General features: G+C 40.0%; 1 protein-coding gene across 7 annotated transcripts in view; it reads left to right on the top strand.

The window, feature by feature from the left end:
- Positions 1-27921, top strand: part of dcaf6 (ddb1 and cul4 associated factor 6) — a 225207-nt gene that overhangs the window by 52742 nt on the left and 144544 nt on the right. For all 7 annotated transcript variants that reach the window (XM_072585183.1, XM_072585182.1, XM_072585186.1 and 4 more), the window contains exons 5-8: positions 2775-2888; positions 3477-3612; positions 6757-6974; positions 27457-27550. In XM_072585183.1, coding sequence (XP_072441284.1) covers positions 2775-2888; positions 3477-3612; positions 6757-6974; positions 27457-27550 — 562 coding nt within the window. The remainder of the gene's footprint in view (positions 1-2774; positions 2889-3476; positions 3613-6756; positions 6975-27456; positions 27551-27921) is intronic.

The following is a 27921-nucleotide window of genomic DNA, read 5'->3' as shown; positions in this document are numbered from 1 at the left end:
ATCCGTCCATGCCACCCAGACATCCCAACCCAATCTAGTCCCACCTGCCAGCACCTGGCCCATATCCCTCCAAACCCTTCCTATTCATATACCTATCCAAATGCCTTTTCAAGATTGCACTTGTACCAGCCTCCACCACTTCTTCTGGCAGCTCATTCCATACCCGTACCACCCTCTGTGTGAAAACGTTGCCCCTTAGGTCTCTTTTATATCTTTCCCCTCTCACCCTAAACCTATGCCCTCTAGTTCTGGACTCCCCAACCCCAGGGAAAAGACTGCCTATTTACCCTATCCATATCCCTCATAATTTTGTAAACCTCTATAAGGTCACCTCTGGGTCTCCAGGGAAAACAGCCCCAGCCTGTTCAGCCTCTCCCTATAGCTCAAATCCTCCAACCCTGGCAACATCTTTGTAAATCTTTTCTGAACCCTCTCAAGCTTCACAACATCTTTCTGATAGGGAGGAGACCAGAATTGCAGGCAGTATTCCAACAGTGGCCTAACCAATGTCCTGTACAGCTGCCACATGACCTCCCAACTCCTGTACTCAATACTCTGACCAATAAAGAAAAGCATACCAATGCCTTCTTCACTATCCTATCTACTTGCGACTCCACTTTCAAGGAGCTATGAACCTGCACTCCAAGGTCTCTTTGTTCAGCAACACACCCTAGGACCTCACCATTAAATGTAGAAGTCCTGCTAAGATTTGCTTTCCCAAAATGCAGCACCTGACATTTATCTGAATTAAACTCCATCTGCCACTTCTCAGCCCATTGGCCCACCTGATCAAGATCCTGTTGTAATCTGAGGTAACCTCCTTTGCTCTCCACTACACCTCCAATTTTGGTGTCATCTGCAAACTTACCAATTTGTTTTTCTTTGCTCTATTTAGCTGCACCTAAAGTGATGCCCTAATGCCCTAATTGAGACAATAAAAAGATCACTTATCTTAGCACTGGTATCACTACGTGCTGAATGGAAGTGATGTAGGTTGACTTTTTATGGCAACCTGTGGAAAATAACCTCATCTTTTGTATGCTTTGTCACAGGCTGATCCTTTTACAAGGTTATGTTGTCCTTAATTTTTTTTCAGAGAGGTTTTTAATGACTCAAGCTTCCAACATGCCTGAAGTTTGAATGGTTCATTGGGGCCCTTTTGTTTATACCTAACAGATAATGCTTCAGGCAGAAAGCTTTCAAGTCTTTCTTAAAAATAACTGATATAATGAAGGGGACATGGCCCAGCTGTTTGCTGGGCAGGTCAGTTCAATTCTTGAGTTAGTTGAGATAGGGCCACAGTTGAAATTGGATGCTCTCCCCCTCTTTCTGCCCTTCTGACTTTGTAACCTGAAAGCTTTTCGTGTCAATTTTGCTTTTTGCACTAGGGGGTCTGTTTATTGGGATTGTTACAACTGTTTTGGAACTGCTGCCTTAAGTCAGAATAGCATGTCTGGTTTGGATAGGATAAATTATTTGGGTATTCTATTTTCAGTTCATTGTGTTTCATTCCATAATTTTGTAAATAAATTCTGTTTGTTTAAAACTCGGCTGTCTGACCAGCTAACTTACTCTGGGAATATCCACTTTATACTTACCTGAAACAAATAGTAAAGTTACGGTCTGGGCTACCTGCTTAAAAATGTTTTGAGCGGTCAGGCTCTATGACTCTATATTTGGCTCAAAGTGTCTGTGTCAGCTATTTTTAAAAGTTATTCATTTGAAAAATAATTAGAATTTGTTTCCACCATCCTTTCAGAAAGTTCATTGCAGATTGCAACAGATTGTTACATTAAAAATGGTTCTCCTTTGAAAGTGTAGATGTTTCTGTTCATAACAATGTTGAATACACACAGTCTTTGTGCAATATTCCTAAATCCATTGCAAAATGGAACCATATTGCATCCAGGCATTTAACATTTTTTAGATTTTAGATGATGTATACATTTTAAATTCTGTAGATAGCACCCATGTCATCAATAAAAACCATCCAAATTTGTAATCTTGGAATGTCTCATGCCCCAGTTAGTAGCTGCAATGTCTTGTGTGGATTACTTTTTAAACACATTAGTGGAAAGTCGGTGATATTCACTACCCAAGACATTGAGTAATTCACATAGTGTGGGGTTGGTGTCATGTGTACATTAACAATGGTAAGATCTCTTCCCTGCAGGATGTTAATAAACCAACTAAGTTTTTACATCTACCTAACAGTTTTCCAAGTCACTGTTGCCTGTGCTAGCTCACAAATTCCCAAATTTATTGCATTAAATTTTACAACCTGTAATTTGAGTTCATGATCCCTGGATTGCTTTAGCTGTAACATAGTCATTAGGTTTCTATATGCAAGTAAACTGAGTCCCTGTAGACCTGTTCAATTTGGTATTGAATTAGCTCATCTCTACTAGCGTTGAAGTAGGACTACTACATTTCAGTTAAGAAATTGCATGGAGAGGAAAAGTTCACATTTGTGAGTGCTAATCGGTACCCTTAAACGAAATTGATCTTGAATACGAATTATTTCAATATCCTAGAAGTCTGCCTAGCTACCAATTATAGAAATTTCCTGTTATTAAATTTCATTGATTACAGTGGAAGGGTAAAGATCATGGACTGCCAATCTGTGGTGATAGTTTAATACTGGGCAGCAGACTAAAAATCTACCCCTTGTGTCCTTGCTAGCATTTGAAGCACAGCTATTTGAAATCCTATTTTTCTCCTCCCTTTTTTCTCAAAGATATTACAAAATAATTTGACATCTTTTTGTTGTTCAGATCATGACAGTACCAAACGATCCTTACACCTTTCTATCATGCGGTGAAGATGGTACCGTAAGGTGGTTTGATGTTAGAATGAAGACAAATTGTACAAAAGAAGATTGCAAAGATGTGAGTTTAAGAAATATTTAAATACACACTTTAAGCGATCCTAATGTAATGGTACTTTTAATAGTCTGTTTTGGCAGATTAGTTTAAGATGCTGTTGAAAGATTTCTTGTAAAGGCCTATCTTTATTATTATTCTTTTGAATCATAAATGATACAGTATGATACATTATTTCTAAGTTGGGTTTTTGAGTGTGGTAAACTGAGAGATTAAGATGAATTTGATCTCATTGCAAGCTGGATAAGATTGCACCTATATTTTAGATAAAATAACAAGGACTTGTAAATAAATCATACATATCTGTTTGTCTTGGAGGGGTAGGAGAGGAGAGGAAGGGAGTTTATTCTGGATTGTTTCTTAGAGTTCCACTTATTTTTGGTAGTAGTCTTCTTTGCATTAGAGGTTTGATTTTGAATGCTTGCTACCAAATAATCACAATGAAATAAAACTTACAAATTCCAAATGTGAAAATATTGTATATCAACATTACTTAAAAAAAATCAACTGAGATGTCAATTTCCTGATAAGAAATGTATATCTTTACTTCGAGAGAACAATTTCCTTAAAGTTTCAAACTTTCTTTCAAAACAGGACATTTTAATAAACTGTCGGCGTGCTGCTACTTCAATTGCTATCTGCCCCTTGATGCCGTTCTACCTGTCTGTTGGCTGCTCAGATAGCTCTGTAAGAATCTATGATCGAAGGATGCTTGGCACAAGAGCGACAGGTATTTTTTACTTTCACTTTGCCGTCCAAAATACAAGAAACCTTAAATTAATTAAACTGAAATTATAGTTTTTATTGCAAGTTAATATTGTTTAAATCTATAACGGTCTTTTGGACAGTTTCAGTGGGAACATGTACATGTAGTGAATCTAAAATCTAATTATTGATGAAGGATGGAGGTTATGAAGTGTAGTGTGTTGCAACTAAGAACAGGTTAAAGGAAAAAAAACACAGGTCTGTCTTTCAGTCAATCTAGAAGCCTTAATTGCTACCAGTTCCAGAAGTTCAGTATTGCAATTTGATCCTGCTCCTGGGTAATTAACACTTAGCAGTGCTCTGATTTTGTTTTAAATCTGCAGACTGATAGATTTATTATACTGTCCTGTTTTTGAAAGTTGCTAATTAAAGGCTGTTCTAGTTTTTTAAATGCTTCATTCGTGGCCCAATTCACATTATTTAATGTTCAGATTTTTTCTTACCACATGTGCCAAACAAACTAAATACCGAGAATTCTTGACATTGAAATCAGAGTAGCTGCCTGTTGACTTCAGTTTGCTGAGGTGGTGAAGGCTGGCACAATTACAATATTTCAAAGGCATTTGGATGGGTATATGAATGGGAAGTGTGTAGAGGGATATGAGCCAAATACTGGCAAATGGAACTAGTTTTATTTAGGATATCTGGTTGGAATGGATGAGTTAGACTGAAGGGTCTGTTTCTGTGCTGTACATCTCCATGACTCTAAGAGATACTCATTGCACATTTAAAGTTATGATTGCTTCTGAACTAGAACATAAGAACTAGGAGCGGGAGTTTGCAATTCAGCCCCGTGTGCCTCTTCTGCTATTCAAAATGATCATGGCTGATCTCACCTTAATTTCAACTGCATTTTCCTGCCTACACATCATAATCCTTCAACTGGTTACTAATTAAAAGTTTTGCCTACCCCTCTCAAATTTTCTGAATGGCATTCTATGGGATAGTGAATTCCACAGGTTTACAAAATGTTAAGAGAAGTAATTTCTCTGCTGATCTCTCTTTTAATTTGCTACCCCTTATCCTAACACTGACCTCTCATTCTGGATTGTTTCCTCTTGTGGGACAGTCTTTCTACTTTTACTTTGTCAATTCTCTTTAGCACCTTATTTACCTCGGTTCCATCTTATCTCAATTTTCTAAACCTCAGAGTGTATAAGCCTAAACTACTTAATCTCTTTTCATAAGGCAAACCCCTCACCTCTGGATTCAATCTAACGAATCTCCTCTTAACTGCCTCTAGTGCATCTACCTTCCAACTGAAGTAAGTGGATCAAAACTATATGCAGTACTCCATGTGTGGTTTCACTAATACCTTGTACAATTGCAGCAACACTTCCCTACTTGTATACTCAGTTCCTTTAGCAAGAAATATCAAAATTCCATTTGCCTTTGCTATTACCTGCTGTACCTGCATACTAGTTTCCTAGCGCGATTCATGCACAAGAACACCCAGATCCCTGTGCAACAAAGCACTCTGAAGTGTTACTCCATTTTAATAAGTTACCTTTCCATTCTTTTGACCAAAATAAATAGACTCACCTATCCAGGTTAAACTCCCATCTCTCAATTTTTTGCCCATTCAGGCCAATCAGAGAGTCCTGGCTGACATATAAACAGGAGATTCAGAGAGTCACCTGATTCTAGGGACTGTTTCTTAGCTGGAAAAGCACAGCAGGCCAGGCAGCATCCGAGGAACAGAAGAATCTATGTTTCTGGCAAAAATCCTTCATCAGGAAACTTCTTCAGGGCTTTTTCCCAAAATGTCGATTTAGCCCATAGAGTCCACAACAACTATTGAAGAGCATCCCACCTCTGTACCCTATCCCTGTACCCCTGCATTTCCCATGAAAAACCCACCTAACTTGCACATCTTTGAACTGTGGAGGAAACAGGACACGTGGAGGAAACCAGACATGTGGAGGAAACTCACGCAGACATTGGGAGAATATACAAACTCCCTACAGTTGCTCGAGGATGGAATTGAACCTGGTCCCTGGTGCTGTGAGGCAGCAGTGCTAACTACTGAGCCTCTGTGCTGACCTAATAAAAAAGATAATTGACTTCCTTCCTATATATCAGACGTTTCTCCAAATAGCTGAAATTGCACTGACCCAGGTGGCATCCTCAGAACAAGCCAGCATCATCTGGTGTTGTGCCCTCCATTACCCACCCTGAGGGGAAGGGTTTGTCTCCCATCTCAACATTCTCTCCAGCATGACTTCCAGGACCCTAACCACAAAGCAGAGCACTAATTTCTCCCTTTCTGCCATGCCTGAGACAAATATCAAGAACTATGCAGGCCAACTTTAGACTGACCGTGCTTGTCCCAGAGCACAATGGGCTTTTAAAGTTTAGATTAGAGTGGTGCTGGAAAAGCACAGCAGGTCAGGCAGCATCCGAGGAGCAGGAAAATCGATGTTTCGGGCAAAAGCCCTTCATCAGGAAAAGAGGCAGGATGCCTGCAGAGTGGAGAGATAAATGAGGGTGGGGAGAAAGTAGCATAGAGTACAATAGGTGAATGGGGGTGGGGATGAAGGTGATAGGTCAGAAAGGAGGGTGGAATGGATAGGTGGAAAGGAAGATAGGCAGGTAGGATAGGTCATGAGGGCGGTGGTGAGCTGTTTTTACCTGGGCTTTTAAAGTTGGCATGGGCATAAGGGATGCCAGCCTTTTTGTGGATATCTAATGATTGGTGAGTTGTGCTATTAAATGCATGTGGTAAAATGGGGCTAGAATTGGATGTGAAGGATGCCATAGGGGCAGGGTAGGTAGTTAATGAGGCAAGTTTGGAAATGTGCAATGACAAATTTTGCTGGGCCTCTCAGCAAGAATGCCTCCAAATTGCACAACAACAACAACAAAGTAAGGTTCAGCACAGTACATATGAATAGATAGGTAAATAGTAGACGCAGGACCACAAATAATGGATGAATTAGAGACCATAACAGTCTCTAAAAATGCAGTATATATGTTAAAAAAAATGAACAGAGCATAGCAAAAAGAAACAGGACAAAGTGGACAGCTCTTTTATTAAGCAAAGGAATGTAGCAAAACATCTACCTTCTGTGCTATAAATTTCAACTGTTTATCTTTTTTGTTTTTGCAGGTAGTTATAATACTCGATCAACTACTGGAATGTGTGCAAGATTTTTACCACCACATCTTACTAATAAATCTTGTCGAGTTACATCTCTCTGCTACAGTAATGATGGACAAGAAATTCTTGTTAGTTATTCCTCAGACTACATTTATCTTTTTGACCCAAATGATGATCAGGGTCGAGAACTTAAACTCCCTTCATCAGATGAGAGAAGAGAACCAGAGGTAGGCAATTTCCTAGCATTTAATGAGGAGACTGATATTGTGCTGTAACAGTTGATATGCATGTTAATTAGAAGTTGATTCCAAGTGCATATTTTTGCAAACTGAAGGAAAAGACTTTGAAGCAGACATTCTAATCAGTTTTTACAGTGAATGTCTTAAAATGTGAAATATTACTGTGGCATTCATTCACTAACTGAGAGTTTGAATTTCCTTTTACAAGTTTTCAGTCGAATACTGTGTATGATTATAGTCTGCTTATTTACTTGGATGGCAGACAATGCAAAGAGTGTTCACTTGGGATGAAATGGTTGTTTTATGAGACAAGGTTGAGTGAGTTGGGGACTGTACTCCTAGAGTTTAGAATAATGAAACATGCAAAATTGTGAGGAGCTTGATAGTGGATAATGAGGATGTTTCCTCTTATCGGGGTATGTGGAACTTGAAGACACTTTTTCAAAGTGAGGACTTTCTTGTTTAAGACAGCTGAAGAGGAATTTCTTTTCTCAGAATCATTAAGTTTAGAGTTCTCTTCCCCAGTGAACTTTCTAGGCTGCTTCATTGAATATGTTTAATTAAGGTTGTTATTTTTGATGTACAAGGAAGTTGAAGCCATGATCAGATCAGCTATGATCTTCTTAGATAACAGAGTAAGCTCGAGAGTTGCATGATCTCTTGTTGTTCTTATTTCTTGTGTTCCTTGTGTTTGTATGGGTTGTCTTCTGGAGCCACTGCAGTTTGTGTGATGAAGGTACTTCCTGATGGTTACCAGCTTGAAAGTTGCAGGATTTTGATTCAATCACAATAAAATAATCTTGCTGCTCTTCCTCATGAGGATGGAGTGTGATTTGGAGATGAAGTAGGTGGTGCAGGTGTTCCAATGTGGCTGCTGCCCTTAACCTTCTAAACCTAAAAGATTTGGAAATGTTGAAGAAGTTTTGGCGTATTACTGCAGTGCTTTGTGTAAATTGTGTACAGTGCTATTACTACAAGTAGTGAATACCTAAAGTGGTGGATAGGTCACTGATTAAGCAATCTGCTTTGTCCTGGATCGTGTCAAGTTTTGAGACCACTCTTGGAGCTGTACTAATCTGGGCATGTGTAGCCTATTGCATTTACTTCTGACTTTCCTTGTTAAGTGGTGAATAGGCTTTGAGGAATGGGGAGGCCAGTCACTCATTGCAGAATTCTCAGCTTTTATCTGTGCCTGCAGTTAGCATTTAAGTGCTGTTTCAGTTAAGAAAACATTCAGAATGATTAACTACGATTGAGCATTTCCTGTAATCATTCCTGTTTGCACACTTTAAAGTGTCTTTAAAGATACCTGTTTCTTCTGGACTCGAGGCATCTATGGTGGTACTTTAAAAGTTAATGGAAGTAATTTAAACAATTAACTTTAAACAGATTACAATATCATGCTATTAGTAGGAAATAGTTCTGTACATATTTTAAAAGTTTTTTTACGTCATTCTGCCATTTAAATTGGGATTTGCAGTGATTCAAATTACTTTGTTTTAATTTTGATCAATTTGAGCTGAAAAGTCTATTTAATGACGCTTACTTAATATACTTCAAAATAAAGTAACTAAGACTTCCAAAACAAAAACATTGCTGCCCAGCACCACTAGCTCATCACAACCTTTGCACTTTGTTACGACAAGGGGCAAACCCTCCTGCTTAACTTAAGCCAGCAACACAGAAAAGATTTTATCCTGTGCAGTAATCTGTGAGAATTCGAGAGGCCAAGAACTATTTAAAGTAAAAATTAACAACTTTATTTCTTAAAGTATAACCAGGGAATAACTAACTAACAGTTATTTACAACTCCTTCTTATACTTTCCCCTTTACAATACTAGTCCGGGTTCTATCAGAACCCTGATTTGAGATTTACAAAACAAAACTTGTTATCTCAAACCAGGCAGCATTTGGTTCTTCTCTATGTTCCTGTCTTTTATCCTCCTTGGGGATTCTGCTTCACGGGTTACTGATCAATCAATTAAGAGAGCTATTTTTGGGGCAGTTTTTACATACTGGTAGCTTGGCAGTTCTCCTCCCAACTGTTCAGTTTTCCCTAGTCTTATACCCCCAAAGCATTAGATTGTGTCATTGGTTTTTAAGATTGTCAATATACTCCATTCAACTTGATTGGAGGTTGGTATTTTGGGGTATAATTTAAACTAGTTGAATTTAAATTTGTTTATATCTCCAGGCGACCAGCTAATCGAGTTGTTTGACCAAATGTTACTTTTTTGTTCAGAACACTTTGTGTTGTCAGGTTGTTCTACTAGCTAATAACTTTCTTAAAGGTGCAATACACCCACATCTTCATGACACCTCCCCCCTTAAGAAAAAATTAACCATCATAATGAAAAGACGGCTTCATTTTTTTTTCTTTTTTAATACATTACCCTAACATACAGATTACATTTTTATGACCCTCAATATGTATGATTTTTAAATTATAAGTCTATAACGTAAGACTCCAACAAAATAGTCTCAGTCTCAGTCTTGGCTTTAAAGCATTCTAAGAATGTAAACTGATTGTGACCCTTGTACACCACTGTCTCCGATGCATTGTTCGTGACAGATAGATTAAAATGTTGTAAGGCCAGTAGAAAACTCAATAGTTCTTTTTTGATTGTGGAGTATTTCCTCTGGTGGATGTTGATCTTCTTCGGAAATTAACTAATTAGCAGTTCAATCCCATCCTATCTTCCTGTTGGAGCTGTACTCCAATGTCACTAGCATCGATGGTGACTTAAAAAGTTTTGAAACATTTCGTTTAGCTAAAACGAGTTTGGTGGTTAATATGGCGTTCAAATAGTCAAATGCTTCCTGGCGTGGTTCTGTCCACCGAAACTTTGTGTTCTTCTTCAGCATATCGGTTAACAGTGCCACAACACTGCTGCAGCTGGAACAAACTTCTGATAGAATCCACTGAGTCCTAAGAATTGAAGCACTATTTCTTCGGGGTCGGTTGTGGAATTCCTCAATGGCCTTCGTCTTTGTGTTCTATGGGGTCAATCTTCCATGACCGATGTTATGTCCCAGGAGCGTCACCTCTGCTTTCGCAAATTTAGTTTTATTTAAGTTTATCACCAGCTTTGCTTCTCGTGGTCATTCATAGAACTCTGCTAACTGTACCATGTGATCTTTCCAGAATGTATTAAAGATCACTATGTCGTCCAAATAAACTGCACAGTTATTAACCCAGCCACAACTCTGTTCATGAGTCTTTGGAATGTGGTGGGTGTGTTCTTCATTCCAAAGGGCATCACTTTAAACTCATCTAGCCCATTTGGGGTTACAAACGCAGAGATTTCTTTTGCCATCTCTAATGAAGGTACCTGCCAGTAGCAATGCATAAGTCCAACTTGGTGACATAACTGGCTTGTCCGACACTCTCAGTACAGTCCTCCAATCTAGGAATTGGATATGAGTCCAATTTTGTAACAGCATTGACCTCCCGATAATCCATGCAGAATCGTTAAGTCCCATTTGGTTTGGAACTAAGACGATCGATGAATTCCACTCGCTCTGGCTTGTTTCAAAGATGTCCTCACCAAGTATGGTCTCCACTTCCATCTGGACCTATCTGGGCTTTGAAAGGATTAAGCCAATAGGGGTGTTGTTTTATTGGAGCAGTATTACCTACGTCTACTTCATGTACAATAGCATTAGTCCTCCCCATCTGATTCTTATGTATGACCTTATACTGCAGTAACAATCTTTCAACTGAGTTCTGTGTTCCTGAGACAGCTTACTAACCTATTCCACTCCTTGAGGAATTCTTCATTGTTTCATAATCTATTTTGAGGCACATCAAAATTCATGTCATCTTGATTTGATTCCACACTCTGCGGGGCAGTAACTACCACCTGTTTCTCCAGTTCTTTCTCTCTAGTATAATATGGTTTCAAAATGTTCATGTGACAGACCCGATACATTTTTTTTCCTATCTAGCATCTTTACTAAATAGTTCACCTAACTCAACTTTTGATAGGTGACACTAATACCTGGCTTTGAAGGGATCTCCTAGCACTGATAACAGTACTAACACATCATCCCCTCAGAAAAGTGTCCAAGTCTCAGAGCTTTTATCTACCACCTGCTGCATTCTACACTATGCCCTCTTTAGGTGCTGTTTGGCTACTTCACCTACTCTATTCAATTTCTCCCTCACCTCCGATATATAATCTAAGTGTGAGATCTCTGACTTTGGTCCTGTCAATTTTTTCTTTAATTAATTTCAAAGGGCCTCTCGCTTTAGGCCTGAATATTAACTCAAAGGGAGTGAACTGAGTAAATTCGTTTGGGACATCTCTAATGGCAAACAATACGAATGGGATACCTTTATCCCAATCATTCGGGTAGTCCTAACAAGGTCTTCAAGGTCTGATGCCATCTTACTAAAGCTCCCTGGGATTCCAGATGATACACACTGCATTTAAAGTGCTGTATGCATAAGCTATCCTTAACCTCCTTAAACAGCCTAGCAGTAAAATTTGACCTTTGGTCCAACTGAATCTCTCTGGGTAGCCCAGACCATGTGAAGAAAGTTACTAGCTCCTCTACCACCTTTTTTGCCTTGATACTCTGTAATGGAATTTCCTCTGGAAATCTGGTCGACATATCCATATGGTTAACAAGTACTGGTTCCCACTTTTCGTTCTTGGGAGGGGCCCTACACAATCAACGGGTGGCATGGTGGCACAGTGGTTAGGACTGTTGCCTCACTGTGCCAGAGCTGGGTTCAATTCCCACCTCGGGCAACTGTCTGTGTGGAGTTTGCACATTTTCCCCGTGTCTGTGTGAGTTTCCTCCGGGTGCTCCGGTTTCCTCCTACGGTCCAAAGATGTGCAGGTTAGGTGATTTGGCCGTGCTAAATTGCCCATAATGAAAGGTGAAGGGGTAAATGTAGGGGAATGAGTCTGGGTGGGTTGCTCTTCGGAGGTTCGGTGTGGACTTGTTGGGCCGAAGGGCCTGTTTCCATTCTGTTAGTAACCTAATCTACAATCAATTATAACCCACATGAAAGGTTCTTCAAATGCAGGAATTGGCGACCAAGATACTGGTTTTATTACTGTCTGTGGCTTACCTACCATTTGGCACGTATGGCAAAAGTTAATCACATCCTTGTGTATTCCAGGACAATAAAAATGTTTTTGTACCTTAGCCTGAGTCTTTCGTATCTCTAGGTTACCTTCTACAGGTACTTCATGCGCTCCCTGTCGTACCTCCTGTTTGTATGCTACTGGCAACACAATCTGGTGCATTTCAGCCCACTTCTTCTCTGCACTAACTTGCTGTGGTCTCCATTTCCGTCTTATTCTCTGAATATTCCGGAATATTCTCTGCATTCTTTTTGGAGTACACATCCATATATATATCTTTTATTGTCTTGTCTTGTTGTTGCAAGTCGCTTAGTCTTTCAAAACTAAACACTTCTGTCTCACTCTCTGCCTATTCAGGTTTTTCCTGCACAGTTACGACAAAAAGGGCATCTGCTAACTGAACTCCTTCAGCTTTCTCTTTACTTTTCACTTTGTACTGTGACTTATGATCTAGTGGGATCTGGTTACCATACAGTCTGGAAAAATATTAGGATATTTCTGTTTTAACTCCTCAGTTTCTTGATCTTCCTTGGGCTTATCCACAACAAGGGGTGTCACTTCCACCTTGGATCCTGTCAAATCATTCCCAAGAATAAACTGAATTCCTGGAACTGACACTCTGACAATCACTCCCACTGTAACTCGCCCAGTCTTAAGTTGGCATTCCAACCTGATCTTACATAGGGGAATGCTAAATTTCTGTCCATTTATCCCACAAATTACCACACTCTCGGGTAGCAGATCAGAAAGAGTGCATATTCGCTCATCCTTTATTATCAGTGACGGTGGTTAGATCCTGTGTCTCTCAAAATTATAACTTCTTGTCCTTCTCCCCTTGTTCTTTCTGAGTAAACTTTACCCACAGAGGTGAATTCGTTGTAGAGATCAGGTACTAACTCAATACCTTGGCTGTGCACTCCCTGCAGCTCCTTGGTTCTTCTTAGGGTCTCTTTACTACCTTCACTAATGCCACTGGCTTAGCTTTTTTTACCACATCTTTTCCCACAGTTCCTTTCTTTAATGATCAGCACTGTGATTTGACGTGTCCCACCTGGGAGTGAAAACACCTTTTCCCTGTGCCCTTCTGAAACCAAGGGCACTGTAATTTTCTGTGACCCACTCCATTACGTTGAAAACACTCGAGGCCTTTCACCACCTGTCCACCCTCTCAGGCTTTATCCTGTTGTTCGACGAAATGTTACTTTTTTTTTCAGAACACTTGGCGCTGTCAGGTAGTTTTACTAGCTAATAACTTGCTTAATGGTACAGTGCACCCACATCTTCGAAGGAACTTGTTGACATACAATTGAGTTTGAATAGCAACAGAAACACTACCCCCAAAAAAGGCACAACTTTGAGTGCAATTTGCATCTTTTTCACCACTTTTAAATTCATCAACTATGCAATTGAAGTTGAATTTCCATTTTCCTTGTGTTGGGAGTTCTGGAGATTTCAAAGATCTGGATATCTGTCTGTTTACAATTACAAGTATCTGTTCCAACTCAAATCCACCCTTTTTTTTGGATCAAACTAAATCACATTTGGGTTGGTAACTCAATATTGCCTTCAGGACTATAGAAACATTGTTTGTTTCCACTGAGGTTTCTTTATGTGTCGTTACAGAATATCATTTACTGTATGATGAAGTGAGGTATTTCAGACTGAATTGCATTGATGTTAAAATGTTATTTAGTTATATTGGAACTGTACTCAACACACCAAAACTGGTTGCAAAATAGACCTCTAACAGAGTTCCCTTGGCGACTTTTGCAAGGTCATACACTAAGTCAGCTGTCCTTGCAAAATGCCTAGCCTGTGTTTGCCAAGGTGAATTCATTTCCAAGCACAACGCCAACAGCATGTGATTACTGGTTCAGATTCTGTTTTTAGAACAGCTTCAGAAATATTGCAAGTGCATCTTTTAAAAGCCTGACATAATTATTTTGTTTTTATAGAAGTCTCTTAAGTTTCCATGATAGTGCATGTTATAATCTTTTCAAAATTTTAATGTTATTGATTTTGTAGGAACTGACTTGCTACTAAGAAATGCCCAACCTCATACCACAAATGTGTGCATGTTTTATGGTATATATTTTCTCGATTAAATTTTAAATATTTCTATCCATTTCTTAAAAGCTAGCAAGCCATTGTGCCACTATCCAATTCCTAATTTTTAAAAATGCCAATTTATTTTATAACTCTTATCAGTCATTAGAACTTTCTCTGATAAATGCAAATGAACAAATAAAGGATAGATTATTTTTGATCAAGCTGTTCAGGCATGTTATGACACATCTCTGGATCAGGTCGGTCTTGAACTCAAACCCCCTTGCAAGAAGTGGGAACACTACTGCTGTGCCATGAGTCCTTTAAGTGAAGCTCGTGTGCATGAATGAAACTTTGCCTTCCAAATTAGCCATACAGGAAATATCCTCACACTTGTTATATACCATTAATCAATCTTTTTTATTCAGTAGTGAGATATGGGCATCACTGGCTATGCTACTATTTATTGCCCATCCCTAGTTTCTCTTGAGAAAGTGGTGATGAGCTACCTTCTTGAACTCTTCATTTAGTGTAGATACACCCAAAAATGCTGTTTGGAAGGGAATACCAAGATTTTGATCCCACAGTAGTAGGAGTGAATATGTACTTCCATGTCAGAATAGTGTGATGTTGGCAGGGGGACTATGCAGGTGATGGTGCTCCCATGTGTATGTGACCCTGTCCTTTTTAGGAGATACCTATTTTGGAGAGTGCTGTCTATGAAACCTGAAATATGAAATTATGCATTACAGTGCACAATGGTGCCCCTGTGCATCACTCTTCAGTGGTAGTGGGAGTGAATGTTGAGTGTTTTAGATGGAGTGCCAGCTGAGCAGGCTGTTTGTCCTGGAAGGTGTTGAACTTCTTGACTGTTGGAGCTGCACTCATTCAGACAACTTGCTGCAGCAAAGCAGGTATAAATAGCCAGATGAAAGTTAGTTTTCATTTTCCTAGTTTTATACAAGTTTGAAAATGATATGTAGTTTCTTTTCTCTCTCTCTCTCTCTCTCTCTCTCTCTCTCTCTCTCTCTCTCTCTCTCGTACATTGGGAATTTAACTCCCAAAAGCCAATGGCATTGAGTAAAATGTATCAATGTTTTTTTCTTCAAAATGTTTGAACTCTATGCCATCCAGTTCCCATTTTAAGCAAAATGGAGGTGCCTTGTACCAATGGTTTCCTAAAGTTGTGTTTGTCATTTAAATATTAGAATTAAACTGTATATCTCTGATTTAATGTCTATTTTAAATTTTACCCGTTGGCCACGTTTCAGAGGATGTAGGAAATCTGCTACCAAGAGGAGGCAAGGATTGCTGGAAGTGAGACATGTAAATGTCTTTCAAGTTCCTTTGCACCTTCATGCTCGAGCCAACTTGCATGTCTTCTCCTTCAACCAACCCTCCCAACAACTTTAATTGAACGGTCTTTGGTCAAGCATTCGCAGTTAGTTGTGATTCAAAATGGGAGACCCCCAAATGTTTACACTGTCAGATGAGGCAGGATGAGCTGTCTCCCTTTCTTAATTCAGCCCCTGTCTTGTTTGGTTGCAACAGGTTGATTTTTAACAAGGATACCTTGCTTCTGGATACTTTTCTCCTCCAATTCAAATATATTTATGTTTTAAGAGCTTTCTTGAGTTAATGAAACAGCAGTTTATTAGTTAATAAATATGATAAATGTGATATACATGCACAGATTATAAATGTGAATTGAGTAAAAAGATATCCGTTAAAAAGATGTAGGAATCAATCTCTTGGTTTGATGGTAAATGTTACAGATGTTAAGTTGGATGATACTGATAATAAAAGGCAGTGAAACAATTGAATTTGAGGTTATTGGCTCTGCAAATTAGTTGACTGGCTTTTAATCTTGTTTCCTTTTCAATGGTAACTCCACCAGCTTACTAGGCTTCCTGTTTTCAAAGTAAGAGTCTTTCTCTATCTGTAGTGCAAGGGTAGGTGATTCTGCTACAGATGTGGCCTTCGCAGCGCATTTGCTAATTAGCCCGCTAATTCAAACCGACCAAAGGTTTTTCATCCTTTTTTTGTATATAAAGAAAAAACTCTCATATCTGTAGTTTGGGACATAAACCAGAGGCGCCTCATTATTTCAGTACCCATAAAAGATCACAGACGAATTTGATTTGAATAAGATTTCCCTATTGAAGGGTTTATTTTGAAGTTTGAGTTAGCACATTTTCATGTGTCACTTTCCATGGTTTCTCTGTGGGGCTTTGTCAGACAATAACTAGATCTACACCTGCAAGATCTTGTGGCTGTATGACTTTTCAAAATATGTTGTGATTAAAAGTTCAATACGTCCATAAGGAATTAAAGGTTATAATCCACTGTCGTGATTAAATTGAACAATGCTTACAAGCTAGGAACTCCCATAACCTTACTCTTCTGACTGATCTCTTTCTCCCACCACGTTATACAGTGGATTACTTCCTGAAGTATCTCAATCATTTTTACAATCAGTTTATTGATTGACCCACAATTTATTTTCTTCCTCTTCATTATTTTTCTTTTCTCAACTATCTTCCTTTCCCAACATGCATGTGATTACAACAAGAAACTAGGAAAGCTAATAGAAAGTTGTTGTTTATTGTAAGGATCGTACTAAGGAGAACAGTGAATTGTGAGGACGAATGACTTCTGAAGGACATTGAGAAGTTGGCCAAATGGGCAGGCAGTTGGCAGATGAATTTCAATACAGAGAAATGTTAAGTAATGCAATTTGGTTGAAAAAACATGGAGGGACAATATAGGCTCAATGATACAACTTTGATGACACAGAAGGAGGGACTTTGGGGTTATGAAGGCTTATAGGATTCTTTGGTTTATAAATAGAGGCATAGAGTAAAAAAAATCAAGGAAGTGGTGCTATGCCTGTACAAGTCATTGCTCAGACCACATTGGAGTACTGTTTGATCCTGGGAACCTTTTTTTAAGGAAGGATGCTAAGTCCTGGAATGATACCAGGAATGAGGGATTTTAGATACATGGAAAGAATGTAGAAATTGGGCTTGCTGTCCTTGGGCCAGAGAAGATTAAGAGCTGACCTTACTGAGGTGTTTGAGATTTTGAGCAATTTTGTTAGGGTAAAGGAGGATATTCCATAGGTGGCATACTAGTAACTAGGGGTCACAATTTTAAGATTGTTAACAAGAGATCTGGACTGTGATGAGGAGTTACTACTTTACTCAGTGTTGTTAGTGTTTGGAATGTGCTGCCTGAGAGAGTGGGGGAGGCAGATTCCATAAGAGGTTTCACAAGAGAGCTGGATATATATTTGAAAGTGATAAATTTTAGAGGGCTGAGGAGGTAGGGCTGGAGAATAGTATTCATGGGTAGCTTTTTCTTATGCAGACATGATGGATTGAATGATCTTCTTCTGTACTGTAAAATTCTATTCTGTCCATAGGTAGGGAGGTTGTGTTTCAATTATTCAGGACGTTGGTGAGACTCCATGTGGCGTACAGTATATCATATTGTTCAGCTTACTGAGAGAAGGATGCAAATATGTTGGACACAGTTTAGAGAAGTTTTACCAGATTTAATACCAAGAAAAGGTAGGTTGTCTTATGAGGAAAGGTTATGCAGGCCAGGCTTGTATCCATTGGAATTTAGAAAGTAAGTTTAAGAGGCGACTTGATTGAAACACACAAAATCCTGAGTGGTCTTGACCAAATATATGTGGAAAGCTTATTCCCTCTTCTCGGAGGATCTAGAGCCAGGGATCACCTTTTAAAAAAATGTAAGGAAGTGATGAGGATTTTTTTTTCTCAAATGGTCATGATTCTTTGAAATTCTCTTCTTCAAAAGACCAGTGTAAGCAGTGCTTTTGAATGCTCTGAAGGCAGAGGTCAGCAAGAGAATGAAAGGTTCCTGGGGTAGATGGAATATAGAATAATTGGGTCAGCCATGATTGTAAACCAGGCTCGAGGGCCCAGTCATTGATTTCTTTCAATTCATATGTTTGCATACCACAGAACTTTGATTTGCTCAACTGGCTAGCTGTGGCTAGGAAACCAACAAAAGTTTTTGATGAAGTCCTGTTATTAAATATTACAGGCCCTAAGAAAGACTTCAAGACTCCCCTCTTTAATCCACTCAGCTGGTAGCAACAAAGATTGACAATCCTTTTTAGCATCACAATTAAAATGCACTAATCAAATTAAGCAGCCAATTACATGAGTTCCTTGTGTGAAAGGGAGAGAAAACTTTAATAATTACTGATCCTGAGCTGAATAATAAAATGTATCATCAAACACACAAACAAGGTCTAAATGTTAATAAGGAGTGTGTGTCTGGTATAAAAGGAAAGGCAAGAATTTGCAGCCTCAAAAAAAAATCCCTTGAAACATTTGGCTTTTAACCTGGGAACACTGAACATCAATGGATTCTCCTCCATGTGAATTCATTCAGCTACGTGAGGTTTGAGTAGGGGATGTTTCAATGCATCTACTATTGTTCTTCCAGATGGCGTATTTGGATGATATTGTTCAAACAGCCTTAGTGAATTACTGCCAGTGCAACCTTTAGATGGTTCACAGATCTACCATGAAAAGGAGTGAATGTTTGAGGTGGTGGATGTTGTGCCAATCATGAGCTTTTTTTATTCATTCATAGGATTTGGGTGTCACTGGCTGGGCCAGCATTTATTGCCCATCCTTAGTTGCCCTTGAAGCTGGTGATGAGATGCCTTCTGCTGCATTTCATTTAGTACCACAGAATCCCTACAGTTTGGAAGCAGGCCATTCAACCCATCAAGTCCACACCGACCCTCCTGAAGAGCATCCCACCCAGATCCAAACCCTTACCCTATTCCTGTAAAACCTCCATTTCCCATGACTAATCACCAAAGTACCTGGTGAAAATCCATGCAGACACAGGAAATGTGCAGACTTCACCCAGGCAGTTCCAAGGGCGGAATTGAATCCGTGTTCCTAGTGCTGTGAGGCAGTAGTGCTGACCACTGTGCTGCCCCTGCACCCTGCTTCCAGAGCTTATTGTAGACCTGCATTCATTCATGCAAGTGCCATGTAAGACAATAAAACGTAGAAGGAGAAGTAAGCCATTCAAAGCATTGCATCTACTCGGCCTTTCAATGAGATCATGGCTGATTTGATAATTCTCTTCTTGACGTCCCTGCCTTTTCCCAATTACCCTTGATTCACTACTGATTACATAGCTTCCTGTTTCAGCCTTGAATATACTTAATGACACAGCCTCCAGACCCTCTGCGACAAAGAATTCTATAGATCCATCTGAGAGAAGAAAGTCATCCTCATCTCTGTCTTAAATAGACAACTTCTTATTCTGAGATAACGCCTTTTGGTTTTAGATTCTACCGCAAGGGACACAATCTTTGTGACATTGGCCCATCCATCTTCAGCTGCTTCATCAATGAACTTCCTTCCATGATAAGGTTAGAAGAGGACTATATAATCTTCAGTAACAATTGGGACTCCTATGATCTGAATCAGTCAATCTGAATCTGAACAATATCCTGGCGTGGGCTGATAGGTGGCAAGGTGACATTTATGACACACAGCAATAACCATTTTCAACAAAACTAAATCTAACTATTGCCCTTTGCTATTAAATGGTATCGCCATCACTGAATCCCCAACTAACAATATCCTAGAGACTACCATTGACCAGAAACTGAACTGGACATGTCATGTAAATACTGTGGCTACAAGAGCAAATCAGACGCTAGGAATCTTGCAGTGACTAATTCATCTTCTGACTCCCTGTAGCCTGTCTCCATCTATAAGTTGTTAGTGTGATGGAATATTTCCCAATTACGTGGATGATTGCAATTTCAATAGCTCTCAAGAAGCTTGACATGATCCAGGACAAAGCAGCCTGCTTAATTGGCACCACATCCACAGCATTCCAACCCTTCCTAAATGCTCAGTAGCAGCGGTATGCGCCATATATGAGACGCACTGCAGAAATTCACCAAGTCACGTTAGCACCTTCCAAACCCTTAACTGCTGCTATCTAAAAAGGCAAGGACAGCTGAAACAAGTCCCCGCCAAGCTACTCATCAACCTGACTTGGGAATATATTGTCATTCCTTCAGTATTAATAGGTCAAAATCCTGGAACTCCTACCTAATGACATGATGGATGTATCCACACCAACCAGGTTGCAGTGGTTCAAGAAGGCAGTTCACCATCACCTTCTCAATGGCAAATAGGGATTGGCAATGAATACTCGTCCGGCTAGGGATGCCTACATCCCACGAGTGAAGAAAAATCTTTTCTGCATTTATTGTCAAGCCGCTTAAGAGCCTTTTATGCTTCAGTACGGTCACATAATTCTTCTGAACTCCCATGACTACAGTCCCAATCTACCTAACATCTCCTCATGTAACAGTCCCTTCATACATGGGATCAACCTTGTGAACCTTCTGTAGACAGCCTCTAATATCAGTATATATTTTCTTAGGAAGAATAACTAGGGAAAGATTAAGGTCCATAAGGCCCAAAATGGAAATTTGTACGAGGAGCAGGGTATGTTTCTAAATGAATAGTTTGATATAGTGTTCACGAGTGAGAGGGACAATTTGGGTGTAGCAATCTGGGAGAACAACTGTGATATACTTTAAAGAAATTAGCATAGAAAGAGAGGAGATTCTGAATGGTCTGACAGGCTTGAAAGTAGTTAAATTCCAGGGTTTATTGAAATGTATTCCAGGCTGTTGAGTAAGGCAAAAGAAAATACTAAGGGTCCTGGCAATAATTTTCAATTCTTCTCTGTCGTGGGGAGAGGTGCCAGATGACCGGACGACAGCCAGTGCAGGGCTGTTATTCAAGAAGCAAACAAGGGATAAACCAGGAAACTACAACTAGTCAATCTATAATCAGTGATGGGGAAACTTTCAGACACAATTCTGAGGACTGAATTAATCTGCACTCTGAGAGATAGGGATTTATCATGAACAGTCAACACGGTTTTCTTAAGGGTGGTCACGTCTGACCAATTTGATTGAATTTTTCAAGGTGGTGATCAGGTGTCTAAATGAGGGCAATGCTTTTGATGTAGTCTACTTGGACTTTAGCAAGGTTTTTGATAAAGTTCTGCATGAGAGACTGAGAGCAAAGGTAAGAGTCTGTAGGATCCAAGGAAATTTGGCTAAACTGTATCCAGAATTGGCTAAGTGGCAATAAACACAGTGTAATGGTCAAGAGGTCTTTTCGTGCCTGGAAGCTTGTGTCCAGTGGGGCCCCAAATGTTGGGATCCTTGCTGTTTATTGGATATGATTTGGATTGAAATGAAGGGTGGTTGGTCAGTAAGTTTGTATATGATCTAAACATTGTTAAAGTGGTAACTAGTGAGGGGGATAGCCTTCAATTACAGGAGGGTGTAGGCAGGCTGGTCAAATGGGCTTTTTAGTGGCAAATGGTTGGTGTGAAGACATATGGGAGACTTGCATTTCTTGGCCAAGGCACAGCCCAAGCACAGGGAGGTTATGCTGAAATTGTATAAAAGGTTGGTATGCTAATGATTGAGCATTGTGTGGGGTTCTGCAATCCTTATTTTAGATGAGGATGCAGAGGATATTTACCAGGATAATCCAAAGAGGTGGAGATTTTTAGTGTTACGTAGAGGGATCAAATATGCTGGAGCAGAAGATATTGTGGGGAGACCGGATTGAGATGTATAAATTTATGTGGAACATAGATTGGGTAGACAGAAAGAAACTTTTTTTCCTTGGTTGAGGATCATCGATTTAAGGCAATGTGCAGGATGTTTAGAGGGGATATGAGGAAATTCTTTTTCAACTGAGGTAATGGGAATCTGCCACTCAATGACTGTAAGGGTGGTGGAGGTTGAAGTCCTTGTACCATTTAGGAAGCATTTAGATGTGTACTTGTGATGCAAAGGCATTCAAAGCTTTGGGTCAAGTGGTGGAAAATGGGATTTGAATATTTTAGGTGACTGTTTAGCGCAGACTCGTGCAGATTTTATGGGCCAACGAGCCTTTTTCCGTGCTGTAGATCTCAATGACTATAACTCTATTAGGGACCCAGAACTGTTCAGTCTTCTGGATGATCTGACTAGTTCCTTGTAGAATTTTAACAAGACCTCCCTATTTTTATACTCCATTCCATTTGAAATAAAGGCAAGCATTTCATTTGCCTTCCCTATATGATTGCTGAATTTGATGATTTATTTTTGTTTGTGATTTATGCACGAGAGCTCCCAGATCCCTCTGTGCTGTGGCTGTCGGTAATTTCTTTCCATTTTGATAACATTCAGCTCCAATATTCACTTGCCAAAGTATGTAAGCCCCAAGTTTCCCACGTTATATTTCATCTGCCAAGTTTTTTTGCCTAATCACGGAACCTGTCTACGACTTTCTGTGGACTTTTCCATCCTTGCTACTTTCCTTTCCACCTATTATGGTGACATCTGCAAACTTAGATATATTATATTCACTTTCCTTAGTTATTAAAATATATTGTAAAAAGAAATTTTGTCCCCAGCACTGATCCCTGTGGTATTCTACTGGTTACAAGTTTCCGTCCTTAAAATGACCCCTTTTCTCCCAACTGTCTACCTTCCTAAGGTTTTTGTGAATATTCAACCATAACAAGCATGTAGAAATAGACCCCATATACAAACACTGCAGAAAAAAAACAGAAATGACAATGCCCACCTTAACAGACCAGATCCTACAAATAGGCGAAATTAAGGACTGCAGATGCTGGAGATTAGAGTCAAGATCGTGGTGCTGGAAAAGCACAGCAGGTCAGACAGTGTCCAAGGAGCAGGGGAATCAACGCTTCGGGCCAAAGTCCTTCATCAGGATTTCCTGATGAAAGGCTTTGGCCTAAAATATAGACTCTCCTGCTCCTTGGATGCTGCCTGACCTGCTGTGCTTTTCCAGCACTATGCTCTCAGATTATATAAATATCAAGCAGAGTAGAACAACACTGCTTCATGGAAGTCACACTGATGTTAACTAGCATAGTGATGAAACATCTGTATGACAACCCACCAGCATGGAGCAAACCAACCACCACATCACTGCTTTCCATTAGTTAAACTAATCCCCTATCCATGCAATATACTTCCTCTAACACCAAAGGCGATGAAATAGCCTGATATATGGTACCTTATCAAATGCCTTGATGGACAGGATTTGGGGGAGTCAGGAGATGTTGTAGTGTAGAATTCATAGCATCTGAGCTGCTCTTATAGCCCTAGTGTTTTTATTGCAATTCTAATTCAATTTCTGTTCAAAGTGGTATCTGATACCAAATCACGTCAAGAGAAAATTGTAAGAATCTATTTTGTTGATATGGTCATTGCCTGTGTGTGGTATTTGCCACTTATCAGCTGAGGCCTGGAAGTGGTTAGGTATTGCAGCCTGTGCATGCAGACTTCTTAAGATGTTTGAGAGTTGTGAATGGTATTGAGGTTTCCACAGTTATCAGAGAATAACTCTACTTCTGACTGTATAATAGAGGGGAGGTCATTGATAAAGGAACTGAGGATGGTTGGGTCTAACACACTATCCTGAGGCGCTTGGGTTCATGTGGTGCAGTGGTAGTGTCTGTGTCTCTGAGCCAGGAGACCAGGGTTCAAGGCCTGTATGCTCCAAAGGTTGTAATATCACATCTGAACAGGTTGAATAATAATCTGTCCTGAGAAACTTGGGGCTCTAGTGGGCACAGTGAAAGTGTCCCTATCTCTAGAACAGATACCTAGGTTCAAATAACACCTGATGCAGAGCTGTGTCATAATATGTCTGAACAGGTTGATTAAAATATCTATCCTGAGTGACTTCTGGAGTGATCTCTCTGCTACAGGAAGGATAGAAAGGGAGGCAAGAGAGGACGGGGAGTGGCATTTTTGATAAGGGATAGCATTACAGCTGTGCTGAGGGAGCATATTCCTGGAAATACATCCAGGGAAATTACTTGGGTGGAAGTGAGAAATAAGAAAGGGATGATCACCTTATTGGGATTGTATTATAGTCCCCCGAATAGTCAGAGGGAAATTGAGAAACAAACTTTGTAAGGAGAGCTCAGCTATCTTTAAGAATACTAGGGTGATTATGGTGGGGGATTTTAACTTTTCAAACATAGACTGGGACTGCCATAGTCTTAAGGATTTAGATGGAGAGGAATTTGTTAAGTGTGCACAAGACAATTTTCTGATTCAGAATGTGGATATACCTACTAGAGAAGGTGCAAAACTTGACCTACTCTTGGGAAATAAGGCAGGGCAGGTGACTGAGGTGTCAGTGGGGGAGCACTTTGGGGCCAGCGACCATAATTCTATTAGATTTAAAATAATGATGGAAAAGGTTAGTGTGGACTTGTTGGGCCGAAGGGCCTGTTTCCACACTGTAAGTAATCTAAAAAAAAAAAATCCCCAGGACCTGATCAGGTGTTCCCGAGAACTCTGTGGGAAGCTAGGGAAGTGATTGCTGGGCCTCTTGCTGAGATATTTGTATCATCGATAGTCACAGGTGAGGTGCCGGAAAACTGGAGGTTGGCTAACGTGGTGCCACTGTTTTAAGAAGGGTGGTAAGGACAAGCCAGGGAACTATAGACCAATGACCCTGATGTCGGTGGTGAGCAAGTTGTTGGAGAGAATCCTGAGGAACGGGATGTACATGTATTTGGAAAGGCAAGGACTGATTAGGGATAGTCAATATAGCTTTGTGCGTGGGAAATTATGATTCATAAACTTGAGTTTTTCGGAGAAATAACAAAGAGGATTGATGAGGGTAGAGCAGTAGATGTGATCTATGTGGACTTCAGTAAGGTGTTCGACAAGGTTCCCCATAGGACACTGATTAGCAAGGTTAGATCTCATGGAATACAGGGAGAACTAGCCATTTGGATACAGAACTGGCTCAAAGGTAGAAGACAGAGGGTGGTGGTGGAGGGTTGTTTTTCAGACTGGAGGCCTGTGACCAGTGGAGTGCCACAAGGATCGGTGCTGGGTCCTCTACCTTTTGTCATTTACATAAATGATTTGGATGCGAGCATAAGAGGTACAGTTAGTAAGTTTGCAGATGACACCAAAATTGGAGGTGTAGTGGACAGCGAAGAGGGTTACCTCAGATTATAACAGGATCTTGACTAGATGGGCCAATGAGCTGCGAAGTGGCAGATGGAGTTTAATTCAGATAAAGGCGAGGTGCTGCATTTTGGGACAGCAAATCTTAGCAGGACTTGTACATCTAATGGTAAGGTCCTAGGGAATGTTGCTTAACAAAGAGACCTTTGAGTGCAGATTCATAGCTCCTTGAAAGTGAGTCGCAGGTAGATAGGACAGTGAAGAAGGCGTTTGGTATGCTTTCCTTTATGGTCAGAGTATTGAGTACAGGAGTTAGGAGGTCATGTTGCAGCTGTACAGGACATTGGTTAGGCCACTGTTGGAATATAGCGTGCAATTCTGGTCTCCTTCCTATCGTTAAGGTGTTGTGAAACTTGTAAATCCTTTCTGAACCCTTTCAAGGGTACTGCCAGGGTTGGAGAATGTGAGCTATAGGGAGAGGCTGAACAGGCTGAGGCTGTTTTCTCTGGAGCGTCGGATGCTGAGGGGTGACCTTATCGAGCTCTACAAAATTATGAGGGGTATGGATAGGGTAAATAGGCAGTCTTTTCCCTGGGGTCGGGGAGTCCAGAACTAGAGGGCATAGGTTTGGGGTGAAAGGGGAAAGATATAAAAGAGACCTAAGGGGCAACACTTTCACACAGAGGGTGGTATGTGTATGGAATGAGCTGCCAGAGGAAGTGGTGGAGGTTGGTACAATTGCAACATTTAAGAGGCATTTGGATGGGTACATGAATAGGAAGGGTTTGGAGGGATATGGGCTGGGTGCTGGCAGGTGGGACTAGATTGGGTTGGGATATCTGGTCAGCATGGACGGGTTGGACCGAAGGGTCTGTTTCTGTTTCCATGCTGTAGATCTCTATGACTCTATGACTGAGATGATTGACCTTCAACACCCACAACATCTTGCCTGTGCTTAGAGAAAATTTTCCTGATTCCCATTGACACCTGTTTTACCAGCACTGTTTGATGTCACATACTAGTGAAATGCTGCATTAATATCACAACAATCATTCTCCCCTCCCTTTTGTAGTTCAGCTCTTTCTTTAATGTTTAGACCGAGGTCATTCAGCTTCTAACTTCATTATCCCCCTGGCAGAACCTAAATTGAGCTTCAATCTGCAAGCAATTGCTGACTAATTGCCACTTGATTGCTTTGCTGATGACCCCTTTCATCATTTGTTATCAAGAGAAGACCCAAGAGGGTAGTAATTAGCTGAGTTAGATTTGTCTTGCGTTTCTTGGACATGACATATCTGGATATTTTTTCACATTGCCAAGTAGATGCCATTTTTATAGTTGTACTGGAGAGTTTGGCAAGGAGCAAAGTTAATTCTGGAACATAATCTTTAGTGTACTACCAGAATTTTGTCAAAACCACACCCTTGCAGTGTCCAGTGCTTTCAACCATTTCTTGATTTTTGTGTGTAGTGAACAGAGATGCCTGAAGACTTGTATCTCTGATGCTGGGGCATTCAGGACAAGGCAGAAGTGGATTGTGCTGTCAACATTTTTGATTAAAGATAGTTGCATATTCAGCTATTGTCTTTATTGATGTTCCAGACTTCCATTGAAGTTGGGGATATTTATGTTGCCCCATCCTCCTGATATTTGCTTCATTGTCCACCATTATTCACTCTTAGATGTAGTAGGATGGAAAAGTTTAGAACTCATTCATTAGTAGTGAAATCACTTAGCTCGATTTTGTAGCATTCTGCTCCTTGTGTTTGGAAATGATAATAGTCTTGTGATATAAGTTCACACCTCAAATTTAAGGATGTATGATGCTGCTGCTGGTGTGTCCTCCTGCCCTCTTGAATCAGAACTGATCCCCTGGCTTGATGATGATGGTAGGAGGTATATACTGGACCATGAGATTACAACTTGTAGTTGAGTACATTTTTACTGGTGGTGATGTCACAGTCTTGAGAATTCCCAGTTATGATTTGCTGAATTTATTTGCACTCTGTTCCACTCAGAGCAGATTAGCACGAACAGTGCAAGTTTCATCCCTGACCCTGATTTGGTAGTTTTTGTTGGTTAACCTCCTTGCCTTGCCCCATGCATGTTTGTGCTCCACAAGTTGATTAGCCACTTTTCTGTCTCTTGTCCAGAGATTGCCAGTAACGTCCCATGGACGATGGTGAATTACAGTTTACCAGTTATTTATATTTCAAAACATTTGAATGGAGCTTCTTTTCTCACACATTCAATGTATTTCATCCTCAGATCAGACAGCCGCCTGTCAAACGTCTGAGACTTCGAGGGGATTGGTCTGATACTGGACCAAGGGCTAGACCAGAAAGTGAGCGAGAACGAGATGGTAAGAACCTCTTACACTAGGCGTAACTAGATTATCTTTAATGATAAAAGGTTTGATTTCTAGAGCGAACAGTGTGTGTAGATTGGACATATAGAAAGCAAAAGGGCTTGGATTTAATTTAAATGTTATAGGTTTTCTTGATCATAGCTTTAAGTTCATGGTATAGAATGGCAAAACTTGAATGGACTTAAGATAGTACTTGCAATTAGATGCTGTTCAGGTAAAAGTGTTATGTTCTTTTGCTTTGTTCAAATAGTTCTAAATATTTTATAAATCTTGAAATGATGTTTCCGATGCACTCCCACATATTAAGGTGGTATCTAATAACTCTCAGCAAAGACCTTTCATAATGTGAAAGAAAGTCTATTTGA

The sequence above is a fragment of the Chiloscyllium punctatum genome, chromosome 15, assembly GCF_047496795.1.
Source record: "Chiloscyllium punctatum isolate Juve2018m chromosome 15, sChiPun1.3, whole genome shotgun sequence".
NCBI classification, from domain to species: domain Eukaryota; kingdom Metazoa; phylum Chordata; class Chondrichthyes; order Orectolobiformes; family Hemiscylliidae; genus Chiloscyllium; species Chiloscyllium punctatum.
The sequence above is the reverse complement of the archived record's forward strand: the minus strand, read 5'-3'. Positions and strand labels throughout refer to the sequence as shown.